At 40.8% G+C, this 23,283-nt stretch overlaps 1 protein-coding gene across 2 annotated transcripts in view; it reads right to left on the reverse strand.

The window, feature by feature from the left end:
• NKAIN2 (sodium/potassium transporting ATPase interacting 2) overlaps positions 1–23,043 on the reverse strand; it is a 529,566-nt gene extending 506,523 nt beyond the window's left edge. Inside the window, exon 1 of one of the 2 annotated variants that reach the window (XM_005487754.4) lies at positions 22,094–23,043. In XM_005487754.4, coding sequence (XP_005487811.2) covers positions 22,094–22,639 — 546 coding nt within the window. In that variant the 5' untranslated portion in view covers positions 22,640–23,043. The remainder of the gene's footprint in view (positions 1–22,093) is intronic. The other variant, XM_074537869.1, reaches the window with a different exon arrangement.
• Between the last annotated feature and the right edge of the window lie 240 nt (positions 23,044–23,283).

A 23,283-nucleotide genomic window follows, 5' to 3' on the forward strand; every position in this document is an offset into this window, starting at 1 on the left:
TTAGCATTGCAAAAGAGTCTGAGGATGCAATGCACTGTAAGAGTATACATACACAACAAGAGCGACAGTGTTTGTGAGCAACAGAAACTCACACTTTTCTAGACTGGCCCTGAGAAGTTAAATTCTACATGTCAGTTACAACAACACATAGATGGTAGAAAAACAAAGCCATTTTATACTGTCATAGACCTTAGAGACAACAAGCTGGCCCATGTGAAGAGATTTCTAAAATGAACAGGCATGGTGACTTGTTCCCTCAACCTTTAGTTGAAGGATGACCACTTCAAAGCCAAGTCACCTTCTCAACTCTGTTTTCAAGTCTGAGAGACTTCCATCTCTCAGCAGGCATCACTGGCAGCAAACTACAGAGCTTAAGACAATTTTCAAATCTACAAGAGCAAGTTCTTAATAGTTGATTGTAGTTTATTGTTTGCCACAAACCTTTCATGTAGTAGGCTGTAAAAGATAAAGCAACATGACGGGCAAAGGATACTTTTGCTTTCCAACCAGTTATCAATAACAGGGGTGGTTACTATACTTAAGAAGGGGAAAAATAATAAAAAACAAAACCTGAGCAATTTTGACTAGAGAGAGAGAGAATATGTGAGGCCAACAACTCTGCAGACCCAAGCTCTGTGAAGAAGAGGAAGGAGGTGCTCCAAGCACCAGAGCAGAGATTCTCTGCAGCCCATGGTGCAAGCTCTGGTGAAGCAGCTGTGCCCCTGCAGCCCATGGAGGTCCCTGGGGCAGCAGAGCAGGGCAGTCCCTGGAGTGCAGCACTCCCTGGAGGACCCCAGCAGTGCCCAGAGGAGGCTGTGACTGTGGAAAACCCTGGAAGAGGCTCTTGCCAGGCCTTGTGGACCCATGGAGAGAGGAGCCCACAACAGAGCAGGCTTGCTGGAAGGACTTGTGGCCCCATGGAACATCCCCACTGGAGCAGGGGGCCTGAGGCCCTGAAGGACTGCACCCCACAGAAGGGACCCACTGGCACAGCTTGTGAAGAACTGCAGCCCATGGGAAGGATTTATGTTGGAGAAGTTGGTGGAGGACTGCCTCCCATGGGAGGGACCTCAGGCTGGAGCAGGGGAAGAGTGAAGAGTCATCTCCCTGTAGAAGAAGGAGCAGCAGAGACAATGTGTGATGAGCTAAATGCAGCCACCATTCCCTGTCCTGCTGTGCCACAAGAGGGAGGGAGGTAGAACAAAATTTGTCGGTCTTGGAAGAAGGAATGGCTGGGGAAAAGAAGTGCTTTTAGGATTTGCTTTTTATTTCTCCTTATCCTACTCTGATTTGATTGGTAATAAATTGAACTAATTTCCCCAAGCCAGTCTATTTCGCTCATGACAGTAACTGGTGAGTGACCTCATCCTGTCCTGATCTCAGCTGACAAGCCTTTTGTTATATTTCCTCTCCCCTGTCCAGGAAAGGAGGGAGAGTGATAGAGATACTTTGGTGGCAACTGGCATCCACAAATTATGACTTATCAGTGTTCCTTAAAGAGAGAATAACTTGTACATGAGTAAACAATCCTATAAAGATATATTTTAAAGATACTGAGATAGCACCTATCACGCATGTAATTACCCATCTGTTTCTACAAATTATATTTAACATAATATTTAATCCCTTCATATAGAAAAGAAAGTCAGATAGGTATGTATGTTTCAAAATTTTATTGGGAGATGGTATAGAAAAAAAAAGGAAGAAATTAAAAGTAGCAAGGAAAATGTTTTCTGCCACATTTCTTCTTTTTTTTTGACAATATTTAAAAATGCTAATATAGGTGAGCAATGGGAAGTAAAAAAAAAAAAAAAAAAAAAAAAAACTGGAAAAGATCCCTGATTGAGGTGTTTGCCAAAGTTATAAGCAGCCTAAGTTTTACAATTGGCAAACATCATCTTCTGATTAATTTTTATTTGTATAATAAGAGAAATAAAACTAAGACAAGGAAAAGAAAATAAAATAGATGTGATTACAGGAATTATAGCAAGTAGCACATTTCCAATGAAGTAATCATACTTTTTATGACTGGTAGTTTGGATGAAAAACTGAGGCAAGACAGCAAAGCTACTACATTAATGTTTTTGCCAACAAAAACAAAACCATAATGGTGGCTACCAATAATTCCCTTTAATCACTTGTCAGGCTTCATGGACTGGCAATTGCAATAGAGACTCCATAAACTAAGACTTTCAAAGCTGTCAGAAAGGCATTCAAGTGTCCATTTTGTATTTAAATTTTAGCAAATTTGAGTGACTGAAAACAGAGGCAGCTTTCAAAAACTTTGAGTGTTGCCTTCACAAACTCAGAACTGGTCTGCGGAAAGCACACTTGCCTGGACTAAGACACAGGAAACATGAAGATCACTGACCATTGATAAGACCAGAAGCACAACACCCATCTGACAGTACCAGACTGTACTTAGGAAGACTGTAGGTCATCAAGAGATACCTCTCAACTGTAAGAGTTTGGGGCTTTTCTTGTGGTGTTAGTGGTGTTTTGGGTTTTTCCCTTTTTTTGTCCGGCACTAAGATTAAAACAAAGCAATCAGATGGGCAGTCAAGAAATAAAACACGTCCTTTTTCTACCTCAGATTCAAAGAAAAGTGCAGCTAAAGAGTAGGAGGGGTCAGCAAATGAACTGCTCAGCTCTGTCTGTGGGATACCAGGGATAGAATCAGAATGCCTGAAGTTGGAAGGAACCCATAAGAATCATGTAAAATATGAGACAATGATCAAGCAAAACACCATTTTGTGCAAAACACTGTCTATCATATTTAAAAGAATACCTAGGAAAGATGACTCTAAAAAAAAAAAAAAAACCCTTAACTCCAACATCAGAGTATTTTCATCAGGTCTGGACATTGCTGTAAGGAGAAATAAACAGCGATAGAGGGATACTCAAAGGCAAAAGGCCACATTCTGGCAAGGAGTGACACTGCTCTGGGCGCTGCCACCAGCCCCTCCTGTGTGGCATTCCACATCTGAAGGATGTCACACAGTCTATGGCAGGTGACACACCCATGGCACTGCCCTGCACATGAGCAGTGTGCCCTGCACAAGAGCATGAGCAGAAAGAAGAAATATTATGACAATTATCACCCTGTCCACACGAAAACTTATTCTGTATTTCTCCTAAGCACACAGAACTCCAAGTATGCTTATTTATTATTATTGTTGAAACTGACTTAATGTCTCACTGAATAAAATCAGACCACAATAAGGAACTGAGCAGAAGAAAGCAAGCTTAAGACATTTTCTCCTTGTGAAGCCTTTTTTTTCGATAACTACTGATGATGATAGAAAAAACCATAATTTAGAGTGCAAGAGGAAAAAAAACCAAACCAAAAAGAAAAAAAAAAGTTAAGCCTGATCTTTTTACCATAATCTTGCTTTCCCTGACAAAGCAACTTGGTGTTGTAGCAACAGTAGTCTTTATAAGGGAACTTCCAGGGACTTTAGCTGATATTTTAATAAGACCTTTTGCTTCATAAAGAGGCTTTTGTCCTGGAGCTTGAATCTACTCTTTTGGTAACAGAGATGATTAATGTAGCTAATCTTTGAACCACTTTACTGAAAAAAATTAAATAAGATCAGTCGTGAAATGAAAAGCATCAAGGGTTAAGGACTCAGATCCAGTTCTCACTCCTTGATGTCATGACTGTGAATGGTGAATGGGTGAATGACTAAGATTGCTTCTACCTGACTCTAAACCACACTAAACAAATTCCCAGAAGAGACCTGTTATTTATACTGTTTATGCATCTTATAACTCCATCACAGAAAATTAGTAGAGTGGTCCAAAGAGCTGAGTCCAGGTACATTTCTTTAGGGAACTCTTCCATTTTACATAGAGGGACATCAAGAATCTTCTTTCTCTGTCTTGTTCTTGGTCTGGGCTGAGTAAGAGCTGGATAGCTCCCACTGGTGCTGGGCTGCTCGCAAGGGTACTCAGTCTGAAACGGGCTGAGAAATGAAGGCTTCAGCTTCTCAAGAGGGCAAACAAGCAGATGTTTTTTTCTTGCGCACACAAACTAACATTTACTATATGAAAACTGGGCAGTGCTACAGCCACCACTATTCCTTCTCCAGACACACCATGACAGAAAGGACCAAGTCTCATGTCAGGGATGACAGAGCAACCTCAGTTCCTGACTCAAGCACACTTTGCAAGGATGGATCTTAACCCCATGCAACCCCATGCATCTAATGTGTGCAGTGGGTGGTCAATTAAACCAGCCAGGAAGGGGAATGAGAAGACTTTCACCCTCAAAATGACCCAGAAGTACTTCTTCCTGCTCTGCATGCCCTGCTCACAGCAGACAAACAAAGCAAGCAGCCCATGTTAGGACCTAAGGCACATCCATGGAACTGATCTAAACAGCTTCCACTATACTGACTATTTCTTAGCTTACCAAGCAGCTTAAGCAGGAAAGTATCCAATATTTATGTCTGAGTAGCAGCTAAAATAAGTAAGGAGAAGAGCAGGAAAGAGAATTAAGGGGGAATGATCTAGCTTAGATGCATCAGTATGATACCAGTAATGCTTCAAGGGAGTTCAGTACACACTTAAATTTTGATCAAATTTTTTTGGAGATGATTGATAAACTCCAGGAAACCAACACAAATATATTTAAAGGACTACTGAAACCAAGTTAGGAAAAAGCAACATTAAAAGCTTGCATCAGCCAGAATTAACCCCCCACAAAATCAAAATAACATTAATTATTATACATTCAGCAACTATAAAGCATGTAATGCTTGACAAAAAGTGAAAGGAAAAATGGAAAAGGACATTTATTTTATGTTTTTGTAAGCTAAGTGAGTAAAAAAGCAAAAAATACCAGGTTTCTTAAGTAGAAGAAAGCTGCAAACTATTACCTTGTCTTAGCCAAATGCTCCCTCACTGTGGGTAGTCTTAAAAATACCATAGTTGTCCAGCTGTAATGCATTCTTTCCTCTATCATGTGTCTTGTTTGTGTGGGCTTTAAAAAGCAACATTTATACAATTTTTGAATAAAAGTGTCTAACTGACCTTACACAGGGTGCCTAACTTATGTTGATTCCTTTATTGTAAAATCTGAGCTGAAGCTTAAATTTAAGAAAAGTTTCTAAATATATTCAATAGAAGCCATAGACTTTATCACAACTTTTATACTACTGTGCTAAGTACTTTTAAATTGTCTTTTTTCTTTTACCAAAATGAAGTTTAAATATGTCTGCTTGCTGATGGGGCACATAAGCTAGAAGTATGGGGTTTTTATACCCCCATTGTTCAAACACCTGAACTGATTTCTCTGTTAGGTGAATAAGCCATGGGTGATTGGAATTAACAGAAAGGCAAGGTATTTCTCCACCAAAAGGAACATAATTTCTGATGCACAGCAATACTGGTTACTAGCATAATAAAGCCAACTCTGTGGGCATGCAACATCTTGTCCATCCCTCTCGCAACAAAGCTCTCCTTTCCCTGGACTCCAGTCCTAATGCCTCTAAAGAATGTCCAGAGATCCCTGTCAGCAAGATCCAGCAGCAGAAGCCCTCCATCTGTGTTTGCTCCTGGAGATTATATCACCTCTGAAGAGCAGTTCTGTATTTCTGTGTTCCCAGACTGACCCTGAGTCTTGACACCTTCACTCATCACCCAGGTCATTTTTTTTCTTCTGCTCTCCTCCCTTTTTCCTCCAAATTAGCAGTCCAACACTGATAATAATCGTAGGAAGTAGATGAATGAAGGACTTTTCTCATTTAATTCAATGACATAAATACGAAACATTTATCATTTACTCAACTTGTAGGTCTGCTAAAGACAAATTCACTCATGACACATGCAAGATAAATTCATATCTCTTTCTAATAGACTTCCATTAGTATCAGACTTATCATCCATTCCCCTAAAGTCTTGAGTACCACCCATGCAGCGTAGGAGATTATGATTCTATTGAATTCAACAGGATTCTATTTTAAAAACGCACAGCACACACATTCAGAGCTGTGACTTCATTCAGGCATATTTTCTTAAGCTGCCGTCTCCTTTGTTGCAACACTGAGCTGAAAATGGATATGTAATCCACTGCTTATATGCACCCTCTATTCAACATATTAAGACTCTGCCTGTGCCTAAGCTTCATCTATTTTTCCCCAGAAGCCAAATTTCTCAGCTCAAGTGGTAAACTTATGTGAGTTTTTCTTTGTAAGTCCCCAATTCTATGACACATTCAGTGTCATGATGCATGCACTGCAGTACACCTGCAGTACCTGACACATCACTGCTTAAAACATTAATTCAATGTCAAGTATGACATCTTCCCACATCACTGAGACAAACATATTTTTTTCCTGTTAGATAAACACATAAGCATACATTTCCTGTATATATACTTACATGCATTGAATAAATATTTCAAACTGACTTGCTTCCTTCAACCTCTTTATCTCATCTGAACCATGAATCCCTGAAAAACTGCTGTCCTTTTTGATTTCAGACCAGTATAAAAAGAGGTTAGTCTAGTGGAAAGAAACCCCTCTGAGAATAAATTCCGCAAATTAAAAAACTAGTTCCATCAATGATGTAATTTTCTTTCTTTTCTCTTCCCTCTATCTCTTCTCCCCATTCCTTTACCTCCACATCTCATGGAAGCCATTACTACAGCAGAGACCAGTTCTTATTTTCCCACCTGCACTTCTTGAACTCAATAAGCCTTACTGTCATTTCATTCACTTATTATCAGGGGATTTTCTTTCACTAAAGGTGAATTTCTTTAAGATGTGCAGTATTTGGGGAAAACAGCTCTGCCTCTTTTTCTCCTGTCACACTGCAACAGAACTGATATTCCCTCACACTGGGAATGGGAATACCTATTGGGGTAAAGACGATAGTCCAGTGAAATACAGACGGGTGTATTTGGCTACACATTGCCCTGTCACCAAATGGATCACTGATTGACTGCAACCAAGAAAATTCATGCAGACTCAGTAACCTATGAGAGAAACAGAAAGAGTGATTCCATCCAGAAATATTTCATGTTTATTAGTAGCTACTGAGCAATCCTTGCTGTTTATATAGCTTAGCTTATAGCTCATGGCAGCAGCAGAAGGCAAGCTAATATAAAAAATACCAACTAAGAAGTGGCTCTGTGTAACTTTTCTCCATTCCAAGACATTTCAAGGAAGTAAAACAAGTAGGACTTGAGTAGTGAAAATATATGAACAGTGACAAAAAGGACATATGAAAAAAACCCACAGTCACGTACTCCATTAGTGCATGTCAGCTCTTGGAAAGCAGAGACTCAGACACCATTATGAGGAGATGAACTTTATTAGCTCTATTTTACAGTTTTCCTGTTTGCAATTAATTTACATCCATCTTATTGCATGAGTAAACCTCAAGAAATAGTGAACAGCCTCTTTTTTTGTGTGGTTTTTTTTCCTTGATGTATTCTGCAGATCCATAAGGAGATAACATAACTTTAAAACAATCTAGTTATGGCAGAGCACGTGCTTGTCAAGAAGATGGGGCCTGACTCTTTTTAGTGATGCCCAGTGACAGGACAAGGGGCAACATGAACACACTGAAATACACGAAGTTCCACCTGAACATGAAGAAAAACTTCTTTACTTTGAGGCTGTCAGAGCTCTGGAACAGGCAGTCCAGAGAGATTATGAAACCCCGCCCAAATATGATCCTGTGCAAGCTGCTCTAGGTGAGGCTGCTTTAGCAGGAGGGTTGGACTATGCAGATGGAGAGATCATCTCCAGAGATCCCTTCAATCCAAACCATTCTGTGATTCTGTGAAATGTAAAAGGGGGTAAAGAGAAACGGGGGGGGAGGGGGGAAAGAAAAAATATTATCCATATTTTAACTTATTTTATATTCAGCACCAAGCATACATCAAATGTGCAGGGGAGCAAAAAAGCACAAGTATTCTGTGGATTCCAGACACCTACTTTATGACTCAATATTCTATACCAAGCTCGTGGAGATACTTGTTCTTTCAGAGCGTGATTTAAAGCACCTAAGTAAGGTTTCTAAATGCTAACAAAGAGTAGTGAATTACCCCCCTAGAGACACCTGTCTGCCTCCATCATCCTGAAAGGCAGCCTAGGCACTGGGGTAGGTACCTGGAGGGAATTCCTCTCAGGTGCTTGCATGCATGGGAGAGTATGGCAGCAAATAAAGCAAGCAGTACAGAAAATGACACAGATCTCTAATAAGGTGCCCTAGAAATACTTTAAGATTATACTAGCTGACTAGTGAAAGACTGTGATGACCCACCCTTAAGAGAAAGGAAGGGTGCATTGCATTATTCCTGCAAGCATAGGGAGATTGTGTAGATACAAGAAGAAAGATTTTAGAAAATACCTCTATTTTCTAAATCTGTACCTAAATTTTTCAAGTATGAGTACTCTCCTTAGAAGGACTTCACAGACGCATCTTCCTATATATCATTGTGAAAATGCTTCCCCTTTCCAAGGCCAACTTCCTTACAGTAGCAGCACTCAGTCTGCGGGGTACCCAGTAAAACCACTACAGTGTAAAACATTCTTCTTCAGTAAATTAGAAAGCTAATAATGTCCATGCAAATATTTATTTTCTTACACCACAGGGACATTATCCAAAATACAGAATTTTCTAACATGTTTTTAATCAAAAATAAGGATGGTCTAACATTCTTAAAGCATTAATGTGGAGACAAAGTGTGGAACAAAAATCTAGGGTAAAGCTATGTGCAACTATGCACAAGATGTGCCAATCAGAAATATCTATGTAAATTCATAAGCAAATTTTCAGCTCACCATAAGCTCCTGCTGAGACAATAATTGATCAATATTCTGTCAAGTATAACATAATTCTAGAGATTTATTTTCCTTATCCCTCACTTTAACCTAAGACCTGCTGAATTTCAGTTGAAGTAAATACACGATCTTTACCTTTTTGACCTTTAAAAAAAATCACTAAGCACATTTTATCTCTATCAAATTTGAAGTTCTAAAGAGATTTTGGTGGCTGTGTTTGTATAGTGACCTTATATAAGTCCTAGGATGGCTATGATGTACAGGTTCCTCATAAATGTAATTTGATACTTTATATGGAAACATTCCTGGAAGATTAATCATTCCTTTGCTCAGCAAGCATGTCTCAGCACACTCCTTAACAAATTTCACATCTTCAAGATAAATGGGATAAAAGCTCTAAGTTACAACACACCGCTAAAAAAGACCAAAGACAATCCAGTGCAAGAGTCTCAGGTCTCTGTGCAAGCACAAGCTTTCTCCTTCACCTTCCTGCTGGTTTATCTGGGTACAAAATGGACATAATTCAATGTGACATAATTTTACACTGTAAGAATGCAATTTAGTGGCTATCATTGCACTGAGGTATGAAGGGTGCCAGCATGGCTCAGTCCCCTGCATGCTACCATTCATAGGTTACAAGGAGTACATTGAGTGTGTCCACACCACAGGGCACTACCAACACAGGGAGACATCTACAAGAGCAGAAAAAATTTGTCCTAAATTGTGCAGGTGGGCCTAGGGTGCAGATATTAAAGTCATGTTCTCATGAAATCCATAGAGGCAAAAAAATGAGGTTGGCATCTTGTTATGAGAGACATATGTTCCACACTGCCTCAGAGAGGGCTGTTCCGACGTGCTCCTCTGGCACCTGTTGGTATCACCAGCTTTCACTCTTTAATATATCTCATACAACAAAAAAAAAGTTAATAAAGTTTTTAAAGTTTACTACTGACACACAGCTCCATGCCTTTCCCTTTGGTCCTGTCATTGGTCACCACAGGGGAGAGATCAGTGCCTGCTCCTCCTCCTGCCCTCACAAGGAAGCTGCTATGAGGTCTCCCCTCAGTCTCCTCCAGGCTGAACAGACCAAGTGACCTCAGCCGCTTTTCATACAGCCTCACCTCAAGGCCCTTCACTATTTTATGCTCTCCTTCGGATGCTCCCTAATTGATTTATATCCTTCTTATACTCTAGTGCCAAAAATACAATATTCAAGGCGAGGCCACGCCAGTGCAGAGCAGAGTGAGACAATTTGCTCCCTGGACAGGCTGGTGACGCTGTGCCTGATACACCCCAGGACACACTTGGCCCTCCTGAATGCCAGAGCATCCACTGCTGACTCATATTCAACTTGCCACTGACCAGGATCCCTTTCTTCAGCGTCTCGTTCCCCACCCTGTACAAATACCCAGGGTTGCCCCATCCCAGGTTCAGAATCTGGCACTTGTACTTGTTAAGTTTCATATGGCTGGTGAGTGCCCAGCCCTCTAATTCGTCGAGGTCTCTCTGCAGGGCCTCTGCTTTCAAGGGAGTCAACAGCTTCACCCAATTCAGTATCATTGTGCTCATGCTGAACATCAAAGCAGCAGGAACCTTTAGCACAGCCATTTTCCAGAGAGCTCAAAATGAAAGGTAGCAGTGAACTTACTGTAAGTCTAGGTTTTCTAATTCATATAAAAACGTACTAGCAGTTTGTCAAAAGTCAGCTATTTTTAAATGGCATAAGCATAAAAGGAAATGTCAAATATTACCTGTTCAATCCATTCATCAGTGTAGCTTTGTATCTTGTCTGAAATTAGTAAGGAAACTGTCTGGATTAGATGCTGCAGTTTCAAGATGAATAATTTTCACTTTCCAAAAAAAGGGCTTGTGCTCACCAAGAAATCTAATTTGTCACCCCAAGTAGTGCAGAATTTCCAATTTACTCAAATTTTGAAAAGCAAACAAAAAACAAAAGAGAAACTTGAATGAACATTGAGGCATGTGTTTACATTCTCTAGGCCAGTCTGGGTTGCCTACCCGGCAGCTCTGAGCCGAGAGAAGCAAGTGCTTACAGATTTGCATATGCAGCACATTACAACAGCTTAAATGCCAAGAGGTGGTTCTTGAGAATCTGTTCTTGAGCTTGCCATGGTCAATAAACCTTGCTGTTCACTGCAAATGGTTTTCTCCAGCTGAGTTTACATTACTTCTTAACAGCATTATGATGGCACTGTGCCATTGCTATGTTCTTTGTTCCAATTCAGTCCATTTCTCAGCAGAAGTGACAGCAACCAAAGCATCATTACAGGATCTGAGTAACTTTGGAAAAAGCTGCGGGTCACTCCTTTCCTTTTAATCCTGATGTTACCACAAAATGCTTACAAGTTGAAAATATCTCCTGCACACCAAGCTTCCTTGGATTGCTCTTGGGCTGATGGGGTTCAGAAACCGGGCCTTCTAGTGAAGACACTCAGCATGCACTGAAAAACTCAGATGTTGTGCATTTTGACAGTGCATTTCTTACTCACCTTGTTAAAAAGGCCAGCTAATAATTGCTGGAAGTTCGAAACCTCCTTACAGACAATGAACTCTGAACAAGCAGCTGAATAGTTGCAGATCTGTAACTATATCATTCCTGGTTTTCATACCCAAGTTATTTAACTGAAACCACGAGAGCTCCAGCATCCCCTGTTGGTAAGATGAAGAGGAGGGTTATACTCACAACTTCTATTATCATCAGTGGTAGTTACATACATGTGCTGGGCAGAGAAGAGCAGTTATCCTCTAATAAGGTGCTAGTCATGACAAATATAATACTGATATGGAACCCACATAATTTTCTTTAAAAGCACACTGCAAAGCAAGAATGATGGCAAATGACAGGAAGCAGGAAAAAACCCCAACATTCTCTCATGGTTTTTTTAATTTCAGTTCACAAAGAACAGCACATTTCTGCAGCAAATAGAGCTTACTAAACCAGCTGCCTTTTGTTATTATCCTTATGCCTATCTGCAATATTATACAACAGATACCACTTTATTGGTGTCCATAAATAACTTTTATTATGCATCTGAAACAGCACAGTTTAGCACATTGCACAACAGACATTTCTTCCAGTTGTTGAAGCCAATAACTTTACTTCTGTACCTGCCACTATGACCCCCACCACTGGGTTATGGCTTTCATTTACAAAAAAAAAGAAAGAAAAAACAAAAAAAAATTGTACCAGACAGTAGGCCCTCTAAACAGTCTGCAAGGTTGTCAGGACCAGAAATAGGCATAATCAGGAATATTGCTGAACACTGCATCCAACTGCAGTTTGTTGTGAGCTTCATTCTAGAAGTACCAAATTTATTGCCAGCTCCACACTCAGGAAAGCCCGTCTGATAAAATCCAAGACAGTGAACTCTGTTTTCAGGATACACTGAAGCCCATATTTATGTTAACACAACCAGTGCCATCATCTGGTTTGTTACCAAGCTGCTGTCACTGTCTGCAACTGCTGCAAGTGTCAAAGAAAATAAAAGCTAACTGGCCTCAAGGGCATGAAATGGGCATGGACAATAACTTAAATGTAAATTAAAAAGAAAAGACAGGGAAAAGATAAAATCAATTTTATAACTCATGACAAAAATAATATCCAAATTCTATACTGTATTTTATTCAGTCAAGCCTCTTACTGTTTTGCATTCCTTTAGCCGCTAATGTTTTAATTTGCTTTAATGCTATTTGCTCTGCCAATTTGAACAGTGATGCAATGACATATGACTCCCTCATATCCAGTGGTACTCACAGCACCTTTGTCACTGGTGGCCCAAGAGCACAATGAACAGTATCTTGAGTTTAATGTATTTGTGGCTTTGTGAAGGCAGCAATGACACACAATGGGTTTTTTCTCCTTTTGTTTCTGTGCTCTGTAATAGAACACCCTGCCACAAAGACTGTGACCAGAGTATAATAAAAAATGCTAAGCCATTGCCAGTCACGGCAAAAATTTGCAAACTTTACATTTTATTTAATTATTGAAGAATGGCTTTTCAAAGAGACATGCATTGTTCTAAAGAGGCATCACAGCATCTATCTTCCTCTCCTCACAAAAGCTTTTTATCTTCAAACAAGAAGAATATACTTGTTGAGGGCCAATTACTAGTCTGTCTATGAAGAAGTTTAAAGGAATTTTTAATTAGTAAATTGACCCATACTATGAGTCACCTGGAGAAGAAGGACATCATTTCCTCACACAGTTAAGCTTTCTCACACAAATATTAGTCAGTACCTTAGATTCAAGACCCTCTAGCTCTTAATACTACCTTATCCTTGTACAGCAATTTAATTCACTACTGCAGCATCACTCAGAATGACAGTAAATGCTACTCAAGGTGAACAGGGGCAACCCTCTGACCCTTGTTCTAGGCCTCTAGCATGACTTCCATTCATCCAGAAGAAATATTATGCATCACTCAATTATATTCTGCTTGAATTCTAAAAAAAGACTTTGACAGTCTATCTAATCTTCTTTAGTACAAATATATCATCAAAAATAAACAGGCTTAACTGTATAATGAGGTTAATAAAGGTGCATGCAGAAGAGAGGCCTATGCAGTCGATAAAAAGAGGCAGCCACTTCCAGAAGTTGGTTCAGAGCCTATTCACTACATGTTTGAATGAGATAGCATGAGTCTCTCTCCCACTACCCACAAATGGTGCTGCATTTTTTGCCTTCTGAAAGGTGATGTAATGTATAAACATGGCAAGCATCACCATTTCAACATACCTCTTAGAAATAATAGAATTAACCTCACATGCTGCTTTCTGTAACAAACTCCACTAATGAGAATTCCTTCATAAGAAAAGAAGAGTCAGGAGAAAACGAGATCTCAATCTGTTATGGTATGAATATAGAATATGACAGACTTTTCTTATTCCCATTCACACAACTGGTAACTTGCCAGTTACATGTAACTGGTGACTTTCCACCAGAGATACTGCCTAACATTCCAAATACAAAAAAAGAATACTCCCCACACATACACACACTGCCACCCCAAACTCTAATATTAGAAATCTAATATTAGAAACAGCATAGGAAAATATGAGATTCATTTATGTCAAATAAATGGGGGTTTTTACTGTTTTCAGCAATCAGTATAATAATCAGCATTTCCTACATATGTTACATCATCACGTAGGCAGCAGAGAAGCAAGTTGTCTGTAAAGATTCACCTGAATCCAAGCATCAGTGAGAGATATTTTCAGGGTATCCAGATACATGTAAACATTTAAGTAGGAATCAGCAGATCTCCAAACTGATAAACATTTCTCATAAGTTATGCATGAATTAAAATCAAGTTTTTATTAAAAATGCATAAGTATGATCTGTGGTGAATAGAACCATTAGCTATGCATGTTTACTCTTTAGTGAACACAGAAATCAGTAATATTTCTTCTAAATGTCATTTCCATCAGAGGGTTATAGAATGATAAAATGCTTAAACAATTCTCAGATGCCATCCAGCTGGTACATGTACAACTGGGGAAAGGACATAAAATAATGAACTGTGAAATGTTTATTTGCCACAGGGGCAAGAAAATGTCATTTCAACTATTGCACCCATTCTACTTTACAAGTCAGGTGGCACTTAACAGTCCCTAACTTCTGTGATAAAACAAATGAATGAAGGCTAATCTGGATGACAATAAACTGTCCGATTCTTTGAAGTTATTACATTTTCAGCACACTCTTTTTGATCGCACAGTATTTACAATGCTCCCTGTCTTCTTCACTCCTGTTGGAAGCTACAGAAAAATCATCCAAACCCCAAAGTGAGCATAAATTGGTTTTATCCATGTGATTTTAGCATCATATTTTAGGGGATCATAAGGGAGGATGCACAAAGGCTGACATTGTTCTAGTGGAAGCAGGCTCCTTAATTTTTCTTCATAGTCAATGAAGACACAAATACTTTTCCAAAACAGCACTGCTCAATCTGTAGATCACAATTGTCCTTAAAATCAAACATTCCTCACCAAAATAACAAGTGAAAATGCAAGAGTAAGGAAAATATAAATAATAAGTACTGTGAATTACTAACATCATACAATGGGTCTGTGATTTTTTCTTTTCTCTCCCATTCCCAAAAAGCCTACATTAGCTGAAAGACCACTTTACTTAAGGCACAATTCTAATGGTCACCTTAAGCCAAGAAACAACATTAGGCAATCTGACCTATCCCCTGATGCACTCCCTCTTCTGATTGCAGGGATGCCTAGAGAGATTATTCTGATTTAGTCATTTCATCAATAGTCTTGTCCTCATCCAAATTTGAAAATACTCACTATTATTATTCTCCATAAAATGTCATTTGAATTCAGAACCTTACATGAAATCCTGTAAAAATTAAAAATTTCTGACATACCTTTTACAAAAGACCACTGGAATCTGCTGTCTCTTTTGTCATTTTCCACCTCGGATAATCTCTTGAGCTCAGTGGGACAATGGGACCAAAACTGAAGTCTGGAGTGTACTGGGATACACAAATAGCTCACTGACATCAGCCTCCAGAGCAAACACTGTCTGAATCTCACCAGTCCCTAAGCTCAGGGGAGTTTCTAGAAATGTCATGCTAAATGAAACTGGATGTTGACATCTCTGTTATCAAAAGCAGCAAAATATTGAGAAGATCTCATATGGATTTAGATGCATTTCTGGAACAACTCATGAAGTACTTGTTTCCACACCTTATCTGCTGCACTTTGCACTGCAGTGTACATTCTCGTGGCCCAGCCTGGGACAGCAGTCACTACCATCTTAAAACATTATGTTTCTGTTTTCAACCACAGAACCTGTTCCTTTCTGTTAACTACAAAATGAGATATTTCCCTTCACTGACTACAGAGTGACTAGAAGGAAATTTTGAAGTATTTTTAAAATGAGTACTTAGTGCTTTTTGTAAAGCAACAGAAAAACAAAAAACAAGAGAAACCCCAAAAATAAAACCACACCACCACTCATTGTCCAAGATGCTAGCTCAAGTCTCTGTCTATATGGAATTAATTCCTACTGTCACAAATTTTCCCCATGGCTACACAAAAAGAGTAACTTTGCTAGAAATTCTAGGTGCCTATAACCAGGTAGTTCAATCAGCTTTTATCTATTTAAACCTTTCCTTCCTACCAAACACTACAGTATCAGAACATTGAGTCTGCTAACTGAACTCTAAAGGAGCTTCAAAACGCAGTGAATTAAAACTTTTTTCCAGCTAGCTTTAAATCTTTTACCCCTGTAACTTAACACACTCCACTTTTCTTAAAGTGCATGACCAATTACTCATTATTATTCACTTACACTTCTACAAAAAATAACACTGTCCCATTCTCAGCAAATGTCAAGCCACTAAATTAAATTATATAATGGACTGTTTCCTCAGGCATCCATTTTTTGCACTCATCACCCCTTTTGAGCTCAAGTTATAAGAAACAAAAAGTTTGGTAATGAATACTTAGTATTTTATCTCAAAACTAGACATTTATAAAAGTGCTTATTTTTCTACAAAGGTCTCACAAACTTAAAAACATTACTACATGCTTTCTCATGGCAAGAGATGTTAGCTCTCTGAATTCATAACCATGTTTCTGGTGTGTCTATTTCAACAACACCTCAAAATTACTACATGCTTTCTCATGGCAAGAGATGTTAGCTCTCTGAATTCATAACCATGTTTCTGGTGTGTCTATTTCAGCAACACCTCAAAATTTACTCCTTCTACTCCTTAGTGTTATACAATAGCTCTCAAACACACATCTGCTGAAAGTCTGCTATTCACAGACTGTTTCCTTTTCATTGCTAGTAGGATCACATGTTTTTGGATACAATGAAACTTTCACTTTCCTATCAAATCTGAAACAAAGCAACTTTAAAGGAGGAAACAAAGCAGGACTTTAAAGAAGGAACACATGCAAGTTGTTGACTTAGTCACATTAGTCACAATTTTAATAGTAGCACCTAAGTATTACCCAAAACTGAAACCAGTTCTTTCTATTCTTTGCAGATTGATAAAACTACAGATCCACAGTCTTAGTGCAGTAACATCACTTCCCATTCCACGTGAAAAGCCCATGTTTTTCATTTCCCTTTTGCTAGCAGAAAATGTAGGAAGATGTACATGTCATCAGAATTTTCCACTGCAGACACTTCTCTCCTAAAGCTGCTATAGAAAACTATTGGCAGCAGTGACAATGAAACACAATCAAACCACACATGCAAGAAAAAAACCTCTCCCCCAAACCCAGCAATTAAAAGCAAAGTCCCAAAATTTCACTACTGCTTCCCTTTAACAAAAATGAAAAAAAAGAGACATTCTACATTCACTAGTTATGTAGTCTGGTGTGCTATGGCAAAGTACCTGACACCATGCTTGGTGTAAGACCCTATATTAACAAAAAATATGTTCTTTATTGCATAATACTACAGGATAGCTAATTCTAAAGAATATCCACTGTGATTGCCTTTGCTTTGCCCTCAGTGGGAACTGAGCTCTAATCCAGCAAACTTCACTCTCTGAAAGTCCTGAGAATTAAACCTCCAAACTGTTAAAACATGAGGTTTTCTCCAAGTAAAAATATTCATGATATTAAACTGTATTAAATCTTGTAGCTAGATTTGTGATATAGACTAGAGCCTGTCATGATCACCATTCCTGAATGAGCATAAGAATGTTTGTTTTGCTATTCATATTTTAAAAAGGCAAACCTAAACTTGACAGGGCCGATCACTAAGGCAGACTTTTCCCCCAAGTATCACACTCTGTTCTCTTTAGTTACATATGCTGATTTTTAATAATGCAAGCGAGAATTGGAAGAGTACAAGCAACTCTTCAGTCTTATATTAAGTGTGCAATATTGATTATGGACATCTCTTGTGACAACTCTTGTCATAGAAGAAATATGGTAAATACTTCTTTCTATACTAAGATCTATGTAATTCATTCCCTGGGTTCCACCACTCTACCTGCTGCAGCTCAAATATGTATCCTCATGTCCAACATGCAATTAAGTATGTGTTTATGGACACCAGTATCACAGTTAAGTATAGAAATTACCTCAGCTGAAACAGTTTTTGAAACAAAGTATTTTAATTTTCTCTTAATTAGCATTATTCATTTGTGGAAAAGTACAGAACGAGGACATTCTATACAAACCATTGGCATTTTGATAATTTTTTTCATTAGCTCAAAAGAGCTGGCCTCTTAACAAACCAACCAAATCTGGGTATCTTTTTCATTCTAATTGGCCAGCATGACAGACTTGGACAGTGGCTCCAGCCAGACCTGGAAGAGGATGAGTTCAGAAAGAGTCACCATGAGCTTGTGTGCACATAGACCCAACTGTGAAGTGCCAGCAAGAAGGAGAGACTTTACAAGCATCATATACTGGTGCTTGTGAAAGACAACAGTTTTTAGAGATTCAGATAATGTATTTACATTATAATACATACTTCTTTAGAGCATCAGATGGAGAAACTCACAACCACTGACATTTTGCATATATATATATATATATATATATATGGCTTGTTTAAAATTTTTGTATGGTTCTAATACTTAGTTGGATTATCTGAACTGCAATATAGCTTACTTTAAAAAGAAAAAGGAAGAAAAGAAAAACAACAGGCAGAAAAGGCAATTTTTACAGAAATATTTATATAAATGAGTTCAGTAAATTCAGATGGAAACTGAGAGAAGGGAGAGTAAAAGCTGAATTATCTGTTATCTAATTTGCTTTGTGGGAGTATGGCAATCTTTGTCTGATGGTGAGAAACAATAAGGCAATGATTACTCGGGACTTAAAGTTTCCTCATGAAGTACTGTCCTTTCTCATCACTGCACTTGGGGAGAGACCTTCTAAGTAGAAAACATGCTGTACTTTTTCTTGTTTTGTCGTGCTCCAAGTTTTCCCAAGCAGCAACAATGGGAAAGAAGAAGGTTTCAAACTTGTTTCTGTGGGGCTCTTGAAAACTTCTAGAAAGCAAAACAATATTGGCAGTTTCACGTTTGCTGCTCTATTAAAAAGACTAGGCAACAAGACATTAGTGCTACTGATCCAAGCTATTAATAGAAAAGGAAACACCCAAAAATAGAGAGGTTTAAAGGACAAAATGAAATAGTGGTGAAGTCTTTTATTGCAACCAGTACAGTTACCATACAACAAAAATCACCAGAGCCCCTGTGCTGAAGGTTCTCTTCAGAAGGGAAATGAGCAAGAGACCAAAACTAATATCTTTATATATACATGCATATATACGTATATATATGTGTATATATATATGGAGAGAGAGATATAACAAATTTTGTATACAGAAAGCAATGCCTTGCTCCTAACATGAGCAAAATTAGCTTTTACTTTCTGCTAATTTTTCTCATTGGCTACAAATGCAGAGGAAAATGAGCTGTCAAAGGTTGTTTTCCATAGTACAAATGAGAGCACAAACAGTGAGGTATATGTATGTTAATAAGCAGAGAGCAATGATCAGTATGCCCTTGAGAGCAGAAGCATTCCTTGAGGTTTCTGATAATCTCATGGTATACAGTATGTTGCCTTAACTATGAGCACTTAAAATGCATTTATGAAAATAATTCTGCTTGTGCAGGGTCTCTCAAGCTAATGCAGCTCTACCCCTGCACCAGTATCTGAAACAACCCCCTTTTTTACCCATTTTGACATCTACGTCATTTATGTATGTACAATATGCAACAGCTTCTCTAATGAACTGCAGTATTCCACAATACTGTTTATTATGCAGTGCCTACAAAGACCAATTAGATCACCACACCCTAGCTTTGTAGAGATGGAAGAACATATTTACATTTAAAAAAAACAAAGAAACCTTTCTTCTTACCAACTTTTTCCTCAAAATAAAAGTATACTTTCTACCTAAATATGACCATTTTAAAACTGAATCCCAGGTACCAGTAAAACATAGTCTTCACACTTAAAGCTTTACACTTTTTTTTTGAAGTGTGGTTATCAGTGTGGAAAAGCTTCCCACACCCATCTCCTCAGGCCAGATAACTACTAGATCCTTTATTTTTGATTTGCATCTTCATTAACGTGGCTGATAATTCCAGGATGAATCTTGACAGCATTTGCTCCTTTAAGCAGTCTTTACCTAAAAAAGTACTGACAACCAACTAATCACCCTTGGGCCTACTGAGGAGAGTTAAATCTCCTTGACTTAAAACTCATAACCTATTCCCATCTGATGGTATATGGCACATGAAGGAATATGACATGTGATTTTAATAAAATGTGTATTTTTTTTTCCATTCTGTCTCCTTTTTCTCATTTAAATGATTACCCCTGCTTTTAACCTATCTAAATGCCATGACACAGGCCAAGTGTGATTCAGAAGTTTTCACTGCTGTTAGTACATCCTTTTCTTGCCCAATAAAAATTTTCAAGCTGGCTTTCAGTTTACAATCATCTTTAAAATTTCCTTAAGGTACTCCAGAAAACAGTATTTATTTTAAAAAAATATGTTTATTTGACCCTCTGGTTTTACAATCAGTTGTAGGAAGTTTCATGTAGAAAGTAATGCTACAGTTCTGCTTAGCTTACCTACTCATCCACCTGCTGATATATTCCTACAGGCATTTCTGTTGATGTTTTTATGAGTTCTGCATGTATTTTTTGTCACCATGAGTTAGCAAATATGCTTTCCTTCACAGACTTTCAAAAAAAATAACAATTTAACATCTTAGCACATTTTATAGTCATTCATTACCTCCTGGTTGTTAAATGCATTAAAAAAAAAAAAAAAAAAAGCTCTGCAAGAGGCACAGTTTAAACCAATTTTGTCCCCTTTGGAGGAAAAAAAGAAAAAAAAATGCTTCTGAAACTTCAATGGATCTGAAGAACTTCAGACATTAATTTTATGTTTCCAAATTGCTGGAAAAGGTTACATTCCTACCATTCCACTCAAGATTCACTCTATTCCTACTATTCAAGATTTCTTATTAGACAATATACATGAATGAATCATGTCTGATAAGATACATCCAGTTACAAAGAATTAAATAACTTAGGTGGAGAACAGCATATAGAAATAAAATGTGTTCCACAATACAAAATTATTAAGGACTGATGACAACTGATGAAAAGATCACAGGCATTTCGAATTTCTGATCTGCTAACACATCTTTCTTTCTTACGTACTGTTTCACTGATTTGGTTCCTGAAATCTATTATTTTTCTTCTTTTGTAGTTCTCTTAGTACCTGCCTCCAGGAAAGAAATTGGCAACAATGCTGGTTGCTATTGACACTGACTTACACTTTCTCAGCAAAACTATTCACTAAGAGGTAGAGGGATGGAGTAACATGAAATATTTCATTTCTGCCATAAGGTTAACTGCTTAAAAAAGGTGCTTCCAGCACCTGTTCTGCCAGCACATCAACATTCAACATAATGGGAATAAGAAATGGGGCATATTACATTGATAAGTCTTTATCTGTATGTCGTTGCATCCAAATCCACAGGAATTCTTACATCATGTATGTGATTCCACAACAATGAAATAATCCATTGTATACATTAGAGAAAGGGACATGAGTTTCTTAACTTTAACCCCAGTCTCTTTCAAAGTGCCACAATACAATTGCACAGCCTAACCATCTTGCTAAGCAGATCTATTTTTAGGCAGCTTCTTTGTTATTGTATCTCAGTGCCTACTTTTTAAACTCAATCTAGTTTCGCTGGTAGCTGAGCTTACAAGTGCTGCCACATGTCTCCTCCAAAGGTAAATATAAATATATGGATGAGTTCTGTAGCAACATAATGATACGGTGTTAAAATACACTGGACAACAAGTCTGGAAGAAAACAAACAAAAACCCCCACATCTGCAGAACAGCTCAGGCGTGACAACTTCAGATAGAAACACACCTGTATGGCAAACTGTGCAAGCTGCGCATCACCTCTGACACGCGTCTCAGCCTTACACAGGGCCAGTCAAAGGCAGCCAGGTACCAACTTGACTCAGCGCTCGGGAGAACTGCCCGAGTTTATTAACTCCGCCGTGCGCCCACCGCCGAGTCCCCGCCAAACTACCTGTAACACAGCCCCAGTTTCCCACCCTGCCGCCCCGCTCGCATCCCCACGCCGGCCCTCCGGGCCCCTCCTCGCCCAAAGCGCGGGCGCTGCCTTCGCACCCTGCCCCTCCCTGAGCCCCCACTCCGGGCAGCGGGGGAGCCGCCCCGCCGCCCCCTCCTTCCCTCCCGCCTTCCTCCCCCCTCCTCCGCGGGCCGCCCCCGCCGCCACTCACCAGCTGCGCGCCGCACACGGCCACCAGTGTGCACCGGCCGCTGCAATAGCCCATGGCTCCCGGCACCCCGCGCCGCCGTCCCGCGCCGCGCCCACTCAGGCGGCGGGAGAGCACCGCCCGGCCGCCGCCCGGCTCCCGCCTGCCGCCGGCGCTCCCCAGCCCGGGACCCGCATGGGGGCGCGCCCGCCGCCCGCCCGCCCGCCCGCCCTCAGCCGCGGCCGCAGCGCCCGCCGCCTCGGCGGTCGCGGGCAGCGGGGCCGGCCGCCCCCGCGGAGGGCGGCAGCGCCGGGGGGAGGGCGGCGGCAGGTGCCTGCAGGAGCAGCCGCGCTCTGCCGCGCAGCCCCAGAGGCATCTGGGCTTCAAAGTTTGCCCCCTCAACTCCGCTCGCAAACCATCCGGGCTCGCAGCCGTCTGCGGCGGGGGGGAGGCGGGGGGAGGAGGGGAGAAGGGAGGGAGGGACGGACGGACGGGGAGGCGAGGCGAGGCAGGCGGCGGCGCTAAACTCGGTTCACGCTCGCAGAGCGGCTTCCCTCCTGCCCAGGGCATAGCTGCTCCCCCGCCCGCCTTCCTCCTTCTCCTCCTCCTCCTCCCGGCAGGGCTCAGGCAGCCCCAGCTGTGGGAACCCCTCTCCCGGGGGCTCCCCCACGGGAGGGCGCGGAGAGGCGGCGCAGCGGGGGGGGGCGCCTCCGCTTGGTCTGCGCGGGCGCGGCGAGCGCGGCTGCACCTTCCTGGGCGCCTTTGTCTCGGCGGGACCCCTCTCCGCGCCCACCCTGCGCGGAGCTCCCCCGCACCGCACGGCGCCCTCCGCAGCCCCGCCGCCGCACAGGCACAGCCCCTCCGGCACGGCACGGCCTGGCCCGGCCCGCGGGCAGGGCAGGGCAGGGCAGCGGAGCGGGGCCCGGCCGCGGACGCGGAGCGGAGCCGGCGCGGCCGCAGCCCCGCGGTGGGGCGCGCTGCTGCCGCCTGGCGGGCGGTGGGCGGCGGTGCAGGGGAAGCCGCCCCAGCCGCGCTCCCTCCGCTGTTGCCGGCACCCGGGAGAGCTCCCGGCAGCGCCGGGAACACGGCGGGAACACCTGCCGCCGCACCGGTGTCACTCCCACCCTGAGCAGAGCTCACAGGCGGAGGCTGATCTGAAGAGTCTGACCTGGAACACTGGGAGAGGTCCGAGACACAGGCTAGGAGTGTGAGGG

This window comes from Zonotrichia albicollis, chromosome 3 (genome assembly GCF_047830755.1).
Source record: "Zonotrichia albicollis isolate bZonAlb1 chromosome 3, bZonAlb1.hap1, whole genome shotgun sequence".
Lineage (NCBI taxonomy): Eukaryota > Metazoa > Chordata > Aves > Passeriformes > Passerellidae > Zonotrichia > Zonotrichia albicollis.